General features: G+C 40.4%; 1 protein-coding gene across 1 annotated transcript in view; it reads right to left on the bottom strand.

Annotated features, from left to right (window-relative positions):
* Window positions 1–1,905: 1,905 nt before the first annotated feature.
* RCN1 (reticulocalbin 1, EF-hand calcium binding domain) overlaps window positions 1,906–11,670 on the bottom strand; it is a 147,295-nt gene continuing 137,530 nt past the window's right edge. The window contains exons 2-6 of the mRNA XM_010004266.1: window positions 8,989–9,182; window positions 7,249–7,427; window positions 6,693–6,753; window positions 4,157–4,356; window positions 1,906–2,013 (exon numbers count right to left, since the gene is read on the bottom strand). Coding sequence (XP_010002568.1) covers window positions 1,906–2,013; window positions 4,157–4,356; window positions 6,693–6,753; window positions 7,249–7,427; window positions 8,989–9,182 — 742 coding nt within the window. The remainder of the gene's footprint in view (window positions 2,014–4,156; window positions 4,357–6,692; window positions 6,754–7,248; window positions 7,428–8,988; window positions 9,183–11,670) is intronic.

The raw sequence follows: 11,670 nt of genomic DNA, 5'->3' as shown, positions 1-11,670 counted from the left end.
GAGTGCAGAGAGCACTGCAATTCTATTGCTAAAATATACAAATGTTGCATTTTAGTATGAAAAGACTACCAAAAAAAACCTTCTCAAGGTTGTTAGGATTATTGAATACAATAATTCTTTCCAAATCATTAACATAACAGATTATATTTTACATGTGTCAAGATACAATTTTATTGCTTCTTAGATAACATTGCATTTAGGCATCTAACTTGAGGGTATGGGAAGAGAAAAAACAGCTCAGTTATGTCTTATGACATTTGTCCTACTGTTTGTTGGTGGGAGAGGTAGGGACTTTTCAGAGATATCGCTGGCAATGTCAAAAGAAGTGCACACCAAAAGCTCAATAATTGTGCTAGTAGGAACATGCAATCTCTGCCAGACTCTGATATCTACGTTTAATTATCTTCAATTGGAAGATGTAAAATATTTCATCACAGTTCTTATATGACCTTATAAAAATGACACTGTTTATGGAGGTCACAGATCTCCTAATATTAATGTTCAGAACAAATTCTAGTGATAGCAACAGCAACTATGTATATAAGACTTAATCTTAGGGTTTTTTTCAATGAGGTGAAGAAGAAGCAGTTGGTCCAGCTGCTGTTTGTAGATGACCACCCAGTGCTGCAGGAGCTCTCAGTGACCCACTGCTTTGGGAACTGGCTCCAAAGACTTGGTACCTGCTTTCACATTATCTCCTCTGTTAGTCTGTGTCAGTGTTATTGCACCTTCATAGTATCAAAAAGAAGTACTGGTTTTATTGTGCTTATTTGAAAACTAGTACATTTTAAAACAACCACACTTAGGTAAGTTTGGTATATAAAAATATACATGTAGTAGCTCACATTATACAGTAAAAAAGAAAGCACCTGTGTGGAAAGCTTACCCCTTTAGAAGGAAAGCTGTCTTCATGTGGTTGCTTCAGTAACACATCCTTACACATATATACATACAAAACCAGAATTCTAGCCACATAAATGTCTGTCCTCTTGCATGGCAGAGAAGACAGAAGGCCCAGAGGGGTGATATGTCTCATTCTTTCTCCATCACAGAACTGCTGCCATTCACACTGTGTGAACAAGACTATGGCTTGGGTAAAGTGCGAAAAGCATGAGATAAATTATGCTCCATGTGGCATAATTCCTCCCAGGAAACAGCCTAAGCAACAGCCCACAAACAATTGTATGTTGTTCTGTTGTCTGAGGGAGCAGCTGTCACCACAAACTCCACAACCCTTGCTGAGGAAAGCCAGCACAGGGTGCTGGGCCATGTGTGCTGTCTCTGCACTGTGATGGGGATCAGAGAGAAGGGCCAGATGTACATCTTCAACGTGTAAAGCCATGAGCCACAGAGCTGCTGGATACCTTCTCCAGCACCTCCAGCCCAAACTGGGAGAGAAAAACAGTGTGGAGATAAAGGCTGTATATCTTGTTATGCCAAACCTTTTCTCTGGACAGGAGGGTTAAAGCAGAACTCTAAAATGTTGTATACTATTAAAAAAATATGACTAATTAACTTAGACTGATAAACATTAGGTTTCTTTCTAATTCTAGCTGTATTTCACTATAGTAAAAATGGGTATTTGAAGAAAATATGTCACTATTCAAGATTCTTGCATTTGTGTTTTATAAGTGCCTTTTCCACACAGGCTATTAAGAAAAGTTACCTTCCCCCCCCAAAATAAAATGGTAGTAATTAGACATTGTATTTAACCATATGAAAAGAGTAAAAAGCTATTTCTATGCAGTTTCTGAGGTAATAAGCTGGCATGTTAAAAATATATTAATGCAAGTCATTCAGTTGTGAGTGTGCCTCTAGTCCATCTTCCTCCAGATGCAGGGATGGACAACAGTGATTTCAGTCAAGTTGAGAAAAGGTCTCTGGCATACTGGTTGGCACATGGTATCATAGTTCATCATGGTTTCTTGTAAGGTCCTCCCCATAATTAGTAGCTTGGCTTCCCACAAACATATTCCAGTTGTCTAGAACCTCATCTTTTGTTAGTTTTTGATCCTGGTGGGAAGAAAACAAATCTGTGTAAGAACATTTTCAAAGCTAGGTAAAAGACACACCAGCACAAACTTACAAGAGCCCTGGGAAATTGACAGTTCTTTAAAGTTCCAGACTGCAGATTCAGTAGCTGTTATGGTGATTGGAAATTGGACCCTGGTGGAAGACCTAAGTCCCACTGGTTTCAAACTGCTAATTGAAGTTCTTTGTAGTTAACTCACTGCCACACAAGATATGGGTCATCTGGTACACAGTTTTGCCCCATGGTTTCGTTTACTATCAAATAACTTCCTGTCAGGTTTACTTCCTAACTGAAAATGAAAATCCTCTGGTGTATTTTGTTGAAAGATGGTTGAGTATGTTAGCAATTTACACACTCTTTGTATAAGAGTTTTTGGCTTTTCAGGTTTCAGCTTTGTTCACATTACATTTCAGAAGTGGATCCATCTGGGATCTACTGAACCATTTACCTCCCGTGTTAGAGGATGTGGACATATTGAGCCAGTCTTTAAGTCAAAGATGTGTGTTTGATTACAGAAATGGAGGATTTTTTGCAGCCTCCCCTGTAATCCATCTTAATTTATCTTGCAGTCTGAATTAGTATAGAAAAAACATGACCATTCTTAAAAGGGAAAAGAATATTTCTACTACATTAAGACTCCCAAGTCTAAGATGATAAATAATTTCTTATCTAAACTAATGAAAGCCAAGGGGACTTCTAGAGCTGATAAACTGCATTTCACGTCTTTTCTTTTGTGATTCTAACCCTACCAACTGAAACTGGCATTGATATATTAACTTACTACCAAGTCTAGCCTCTAAAACTCTATTTAGATTTGGAATTGTCATGGTTGGAAAGCACCTCTGAGATCAGAGTCCAACCATCAACACAAAACAAACAAGCCAACAGAAAAACCCAAAACCCCAAACAACACTCCCCACCAAAAAACACCCCCAAAAACCCCGCAACCATGGCCACTAGAGCATGCCCTCAAGTGCCACATCTACATGTTTCTTTAATACCTCCAGAGATGGTGACTCTACCACCTCCCTGGGCAGGCTGCTCCAGTGCCTGACCACTCCTTCAGTATAGAAATTCTTCCTAATATCCAATCTAAACCCCCCCTGCCAAAACTTCAGACCATTTCCTCTGGTCCTGTCATTATTCACTTGGGAGAAGAGGCCAACACCCACCTCCCTACAACCTCCTTTGAGGTAGTTGTAGAGGGCACTGAGGTCTCTCCTCAGCCTCCTCTTCTCCAGACTAAATATCCCCAGTTCCCTCAGCTGCTCCTTGTATGAGTTGTTCTCTAGACCCTTCACCAGCTTCTGGACATGCTCCAGCACCTCAATGTCCTTTTTTGTAGTGAGGGGCACAGAACTGAACACAGTACCTGAGGTGTGGCCTCACCAGTGCCCAGTACAGAGGCACAATCACCTCCCTACTCCTGTTGGTCATGCTATTCCTGATGCAGGCCAGGATGCTATTGGCCTTCTTGGCCAGCTGAGCACACTGCTGGCTCTCGTTCATCTGGATGTCCATCAGCACCCCAGGTCCTCTTCTGCTGGGCAGTTCTCCAGCCACTCTTCCCCAAGCCTGTAGCACTGCCTGGGGTTGTTGTGACTGAAATGTAGGACCCAGCACTTGGCCTTATTGAACCTCATACAACTGGTCTTGCCCATTGGTCCAGCCTGTCCAGGTCCCTCTGTAGAGCCTTCCTACCCTCAAGCAGATCAACACTCCCACCCGATTTGCTGTTGTCTGCAAACTTACTGGGGGTGCACTCTATCCCCTCATCCAGATCATTGATAGAGACATTGAACAAGATCAGCCCCAAACCTGAGCCTTGAAGGACACCACTGGTGATGGGTCACCAACTAGCATTGACTCCATTTACCACAGCTCTCTGGGCCTGGCCACCCAGCCAGTTTTTCACCCAGTGAAGAGTCCACTTGTCTATGCCATGGTTTGCCAGCTTCTCCATGAGATGCTGTGGGAGATGGAGTCAAAGGCCATACCAAAGTTTAAAGTGTACTAACAAGAGAGTTATTAGGAATAATTTCTTGCTAGCTGATATGTTTAAAAAAAATCCAAAACACACCAGCTTATACAACTTAAACATATATATATTAGAACACTAAATACCTTGTCTACATCTGATTCGTAGACTAAGTGCCGGGCTTCAGCTAGTGCATGATCATAGTCCTGTGGGAGAATCCAGTGCTGAATCTCCTCTTTGTCCATCTTCCCATCCTTGTTGAGGTCACGAAAATCTGAAAACTGTTCACGCTCTGTAATCACCCAGTCAGGCTCTGGTCCACCCTCTTCATTTGCAAACATATCAGCTGAAAGAGAAATTCATCTTAGATTACTCCTTTTTTAACCATGCAGTGTCGCAGCACACTTCAGTAGAAGGTATTCCTTCTTCTAAAGGAGACCTGGAGAAGTCATGATGACCTAGTGGTGCATTCTGTGCACTTGTCACAGGTTGGTACCTTGGGATGGAGTACCACTTGTGACACAGGATGTCTGGATGATGTCCATGAGCTGCTCTGTACATCAGCCCTGAGCTGAAAAATGCCACAGTGGCAGCAGCCACCTGTATAAACAGAGCAGCAGTGATCAGTAAGAGCAAGTGATCTGTACTTGTTCTTACAGCAGAGACCTCCCAAACGCAGAGTAGTATGTCCACTTCGTTATTTTGGTCACTCTGGCAAATCAATTGTTTCCTGCTCATCAGGGCTGATTATTCCTCAAGTGTTCCACTTTTCTACTTACACTTAAGGCCTGCTTTGTACTGCTACTCCTATGCCTTGTGGGTTTGGTTTTCGAGGATGTGCTAAGGAAAGGTGCACCCCATGTGGATGGTCTTGGGGCCAGAGGCTGGCGGGCATCTGTAGGAAGCATAAATGCTGATCCCAAACCCAGGAATAGTCTGCCCCCAGCCTGCAGTGTGAGCAGGTACACTAGGCTGAAGTTCTCTATTGTTAGAACTGTCCCCAGTGTCCTTGAAATACTGTTACATGCTCATGCACAATAAGAATTCAGTTCTCTCTGCTTAATATGACTAGGGATACTTTGCTTTGCTGTTTTTGTAAAATCTAAACCAATTTTATAAAAGACAAAATAGGAGGAAGGAAGGAAGAAGGAGGAGGAGGGAGGAATTGCTCCATAACCCTCAGCAGACTTTGCCATCAAATACCTGATCTAAAGAATGCAAATTTTTTACTTCTTTTTTGTTGTTCCTTATAAACTACTGAAGAGATTTGGTTTTATGTTTGTGTTTTAAAAATTTTTAAATATTACATGTGAAAAGGGGAAGTAGGAATATTTCAAGCATAATTTTCCTCAACTCATGAAGAAAACTTCAGACAACACATTCACTTTCTTTTTTTCATTTTTTAAAATGCAAATTATATTGTTTATTTGAAGCACCTGACATGTCCTGTCAATGTGATTTTTATCATCCGTGCGAATGTGGGGTGATCGTGACTAGAACATTCTATGTTCCTATCTATAGAAGACAAGAAAAACCAGCATTCACACAGTAACAAATGTTGACAATTACCTTATAATTATATGTAGGTAATGTCACTGAATGATCTGAAATTACTGTGGAAATTATGCTGCTCTGTTATTTCAGTCATAAATGAATAGCATTCACATTCTGAGGCTAAATATAATTTACAAGGAATAGAAACCCCCTGCCATTAATTAATGTGTGTATATTGTTCCTGATTATATGTGAAGTGATCTTTATAGCACCACTAGAAACAGAAAGATTCATCTGAGTTTGCACTAATGCTTTCCTGGTGCTACTTTCTTGATTTAAAACCCATCAAAGTGGGAGAAGTCAGCTTTTGGTATCTGCATAGTGACTCAAAAGGCTAAAATCTATTGGGTACTGCTGATCTCTAGCCCTGCTTCTGTTTCTCTCTTCATAGGTCTAAGTGTAAGACAGCAGCTAACTGCTCAGTGTGACTGAAGCTTGTGCAAATTAACTGTGACTGATTTGCTGCTGATGTTTCCCATTTTGTTCTGTTTCTGCCACTCAAGCAATGCACAGCTGACTTTCACATACTTCACAACTTCTCTAAGAGTCTTACATTTTCGTGCTATTTTTACAGTTCACTTTTAATGCATCTTTAATGTATATTTATAGAAGAAACATAATAGCATCTCTGTACAAATTATTAGAGAAGCATGAGTTCTTACTTACTAATTAAATTAGAAAAATAACAAGTAGAAAAAAAGTGAGTTTTCTTTCTTGCAAGATGTGCTTCCCAGCTATTTTGCATAGTCAAGTATCGCTCAACTTGGGAAGAAATTATTTCACCTTCCGATCCTCCTTAAAGGCAATTCCAAATAATGGCTTTAAAAAGCTGTTAATGTGGCCAAGTACACAGTATTTCTGTTGTGAAAAATATTATTCCAGACCCTCTTAGCCAAGTTGGACAAGAACAAGAGGAGGATCTGATGCTGTAAAGGGAGACAAACCTTTTGCTGGTGGTGTTGCTATCTGTCTAAAATGGAATGAAACTTCATAGGTTGTATGGCTGGTTTAAAATAGTTGAACCAGAGCACCAAAACATTCATTTTTTGTTGTTAACGCTGCTGTAAATTTGAAAGAGGACAGACACAATGATGGAAGACTATGTAAGAAAGAAACCTCAGCACTTACCAATGTACTCATCTTGATCCACAAAACCATCACCATTTTTATCTATGTCTTCTAAGGTTTCCTGGAAAATAGTTTTGCATCGAATAATCAGAAGAGAACTGAGAATTCTGGCCATGACCTGCCCTTGTACACAGGTAGATGTGCTTCCACTGACTCCAGTGTGATGGTTCTTTATACAATAAATACACAAATATCCTTCCATGTTGAAAAAATTCTCTGCATACTTAAATTTTAAGTAAGGAGCAGATACAAGCTTGTGTCAGAACACTCAGCCACTGTGTGTCAGCAAGCCTTCCTTTCCTTTTGGTCTTAGTCCATGCCCCAAGATTGTTTCTTTATTCCATTTAGGAGCTGGCTAAGTACATTTAACAAGTCTTTCTTCTACTGAGAGCTCTACATCAAGTGAATTTCATGACAGGCATCCCCTTCAGTTCCCCACTTGGCTATTGTGTGTGTGTCTCTCTCTCAACTCTGCACGGAAAGATTAGAGAAGCATTTCAAAGCTCACCCAAAAATAGAAAAGTAAAAACAATGGCATTGATTTTGCTCTGCTTACCAAGACAACAATGTTTTTCATATGTTCAAACTCCTCTGGGTGAAGGAAAGCAGTGAATTCTTCACGAGTGGCTTCTAAGTCTCCATCCAGATCCGCAGTTTTGAATCGTCTTTCATCTCTGGGCAGCATTTTTTTAAAACTGTGCTGATCAGTTGCATCTTGGAATTCTTCTGGATTTTCTGCAAATGGATCAAGAAGATCTCAAAACTATGTTCCTTTTAAAACATATTACCACGACGAGGTATTCCAATTTGCTGTTACGAGCTGCTGTGTTAAAATGGAAGTTCTCTTTCCTGTGAAGTTTTAAATTCAGGGGTCAAGCACTTGGTGTGATTTTTAAAGGTGACTTAGTAGTATAGGTGAATGTCTGAGTAAGCCTTCTGCTGGATTCCAGAATAATGGATTTTGCAGTAATGTGTATCATCCTTCATAGATTTCATTTATTTTTAAATCTGTTTTTACAAACACTGCTTAGGCAGTAGTTGGGCTAGAATTCACTCAGGTTTTTTTTTTCTTAGGAATCAGTGCCATCACACAACTTTTCAGTTTCAAAAAGCAAGCAAACCAAAGGAAAGTGGTTTCAGAAGTTGGCAGACTGAAATTATCTAGTAGCTACGCCTCTGCTACAGGGAACCTAACAATTATTTTCAGTTTAAAACAATGACATTTTTTTCAGGGTGTTCAGTGGCATGAAACAAATGGTATTTGATATAATTTTTAAAACAGGCTCACTGAACTGACGTCAAACATTAAAAACACTCATAACTTCATAATTTGCATGTTGGGAGACAAACACAGTTGAAAAAGACCAGGCCAGGTATCACAGGTGGGAATTTTAAATGTGCATTAACATGAGACCACAATGTAGTAGCTGTTCTTCAGATCTTGGTGATTACAGAGAGCAAAGACCATGAGCTGAGAAGGGCTCCCAGGGCTACTGCTGCAGGGATGGCATGTCAAATATTTCCTTCTACAAATATAAAAAGATACATTTTAATCTAAAGTAGACTTTTTACTTATTATTGCTACTGGAAGCTTGCACCAGAAACTGCCTCTAAGTTAGGTAGATACTGTCTTCTCATTTCCCGTATAAATAGTCAATATCAATTTGTTGTTCTGTCAGCATTGCCCTTCAGCATAACTGATCTCCTCCTTTCCCTTCATTAACTTAGAAAAAGCAAAGGGAATGTATGTGAGGGAGACAAAGGCTCAGGTATATTTTTTAAATATGTGTTTCTTTTGCTTGATTTGTTAAGGATTTTAATTTGCAGCTTATCAGTCTGAAGCATGTTAACCATTTTAATCAATAACTTCACTATAGCTCATACCCAGCCTAAATTTTTAGCTCCTAGAATCCTAGGAGTTTAGAGAGACTGAACTAATGATACTAATTAGAATCACAGAATCATAGAATTCTAATTAATTACATAATATTATCTTTTAATTCAATAACCATTTTTAATGCTAAATATATATATATTCCTAAATGGAGGAGACTTTAATTCAGCTTTGTCAGTACATTTCATAATCTCTCTACAAAACCTGTGTTCTGGTGACCCATGTGGAAATGGCTGCACTGAACAACTATGAAGTGCTTTTGACCTCTGAGCACCTACAAAAGTTATTGTGATTTTTTCAAGAGTCTTAAATGTGACACCAAACTCCTGTTGACTCTAAGGCATGATACCAGGCCTTACAACCTCAATATTCTTTGAGCATACGATCTGAAAGTTATCTTACCTAGATAATAACCATATGTAGCTTGTTTATATTCTTCCCAGGCAATTTTATTGTCTTTGTTTAGATCATAGTCTTTCCAAACTTTAGCCACATTTTCATAGATATAGCGTTTCTGCACCCGTTTAATCCAGTTTTTTAATTCCTCTGTTGTGAGATAGCCATCTTTATTGTCATCTATTCTGTCCACAATTTTCCTGTAAAAAGAGACCAGCATCCTTAGTTTAGTGCCTTTATTTTAAATAGTTAATTCTTAAGTACAGCAAAAATTCAATGAGCATGTTAATATACACAAAATGTCAGCTCATACACAGAAATTTACATGCACAAGTGTATACTACCTGAAAGCTTACTTTCTCCTTTGAACTGAGATGGTATTACAGTCAGCATTAGATTCCCCACTTCACAATAAAGGAGCTAAGGGGCATGTGCAACAGGTACATAATACCTGCTGCTACCAAGATTTAAGCTGCCTGCATGCCAAGACATCTGGTGATGAAACAAAGATGGGGCAAGGAAATCATTGCTACAAAGTGGCTGAAAGAGGAAGGCTTCCCCTCTGCACCTGGAGTGAGCACAAGTGCATGTTGATAAACTGGCCTTGGCTTGTATAAAGAACAGAAACATTTATATTGTGAGGATCTGTAACCATCTTCTGTTTTCTGAAAATGACAGGCCCATCACAAATGGTAGGGACAGTGTTCAGAGGACTGCAGTCCCAGTCCCCTCACAGAACCACTGAATCACAGAATGTCAGGGATTGGAAGGGACCTCTGGAGATCAAGTCCAACCCCAACCCCTGCCAGAGCAGGACCAAAAGCTAGGGCAGATCACTCAGAAAGGCATCCAGACAGGTCTTGAAAATCTCCAGAGAAGGTGGCTCCACAACCTCTGTGGGGAGCCTATTCCAGTGCTCTGTAACCCTCACAGTAAAGAAGTTCTTCCTTACATTCAGGAATCGTTTTTAAACAGTTTTTACAAACTTATCCCATCTCCAGTTCCTTAATGAAGTCCTTGGATGCTGCACCAGGATTATACCATGCCTCTCCAAAGCCTGGTGAGCTGTGGAACCACACATGGGTGGGCAATGTGAGATTATTCCCTCGTCAAGTGATCCAGTGTGGGAAGACAGGGAGAAGAGATGCTCCTGCCATGGGATCTGTCATAAGGGCAGGTGCATTCCCAGGCTATGAAAAGATTGTGGGCTGATCTGTGCCATGGTCTCAAACCAAGATCATACAGTGCTGCTGCTCCTCCACTGAGGATGCAGGCAGCTGAGTTGGCAGAGTTCTTTTCTGTACACTCTCTAGTCCCTCTTTGTTTGCAGGAAGAAGGCCAGAGTAGCTTTGCATTACTGCTGCCTAGCCCTGGGACTACAATCCCAGCACTGGTCGTTAGGGTGATCCATGTGCTGCTACCCTTCCTAAGCAAGGTAAAATTACTTCAAAATACAGAGCAAGCACTTTGGTTAGATCAGGAGACTCTATGTTCCTGTTTTCTTCCAGAAAGTATGTAAAAATAGCTTTTAATTCAATGTCTTCTTCCTAAAAGCCTGTCACTTGCTGAGAAGTGACACTATTTGTAACCCTCACTGCAGAGGTTGCTCATAATGAAACTGTTTCTTTCAGCACGCATGACTTTTAAACCACAATAAAAAGAAGAAAGTGAAATGTCATTAAAATCCCCTCTCTCCTCTACCTCCCAGTATGCTCTCTGAAATTGCAAGGTTAGGAAATGCTGAAAGATATGAAACTGTCCCACAGGGCTCCCCAGGAACCACATCTCTGATGTTCTGCAGCACAATGCTCACCACGTGGGCTTTGGTCCTCAGGGGGATGTTTTAGTCACCTTCATTTAAAAGGTTATTTATTGTGGCTGTTGCTTAACATGCCTGTCACCTCTCCATGGTGTACACATGGAGATAGTTGTAAGTTAAGCTTCCTCCCTTAATGAGTTTGTAAAAACTGTTTAAAAGCAATTATTTTGTTAAAACATATACCAACTTGTGTAAGAACAGTCTAATTTTAAAAATTCAGGTCCATTTTACTGACACGCTTTATGAGAATCTAAATCATAGATAATGTATTCTGAGAACATGGTTTCTATTGCTCCTTTTGAAACAACGTGGATGAAATTTGATCATTTCTGCTAATGACCATATTGGTTTTCTCACTGAGACAAACAGCAATGACAGCTTCCAAAAGGATCAGTCTGTGAGATAACAGTGACAGTGCACTAAGAGATTATGATGGAACTAGACAGACATACCATGAGTAAGTTCTATGGAAGGGAAGTAAAGGCAAAGCTGGTAATTTAATTTGTTTGTGACTATGTAAAAGGATCTTTCTTTAACTGCTTTTAAACTTTGTTCTAGTTAGTGATCTGACTTCCCGTAGGTGTAGGAGGTGAATCAGTAAAATAAGGCAACTGTTGCAAGGACTGTGTTCTTGGCATGAAGAGCAGCATGGAAGTAAGAGCAACACTGTCAGACACGGGACAAAGATGTCCCAGGCGGAAAAGCTGCGGGAGGACGGCTTCCAGGGGACTTGTAAATGGAGCTGTAAAGAAGCAACGGTTTGAACTTGGTTCACGCTGGACACGAGTCCCGGCGAGTGCCCCAGGGGTAAGGAACGGCGGCAGCAAAGCCCTCCAGCCGCGGGTGGGGTCTGCCCGAGCGGGTACGAG

Source organism: Chaetura pelagica, unplaced genomic scaffold, assembly GCF_000747805.2.
Source record: "Chaetura pelagica isolate M959 unplaced genomic scaffold, ChaPel_1.0 scaffold119, whole genome shotgun sequence".
NCBI classification, from domain to species: domain Eukaryota; kingdom Metazoa; phylum Chordata; class Aves; order Apodiformes; family Apodidae; genus Chaetura; species Chaetura pelagica.
The sequence above is the reverse complement of the archived record's forward strand: the minus strand, read 5'-3'. Positions and strand labels throughout refer to the sequence as shown.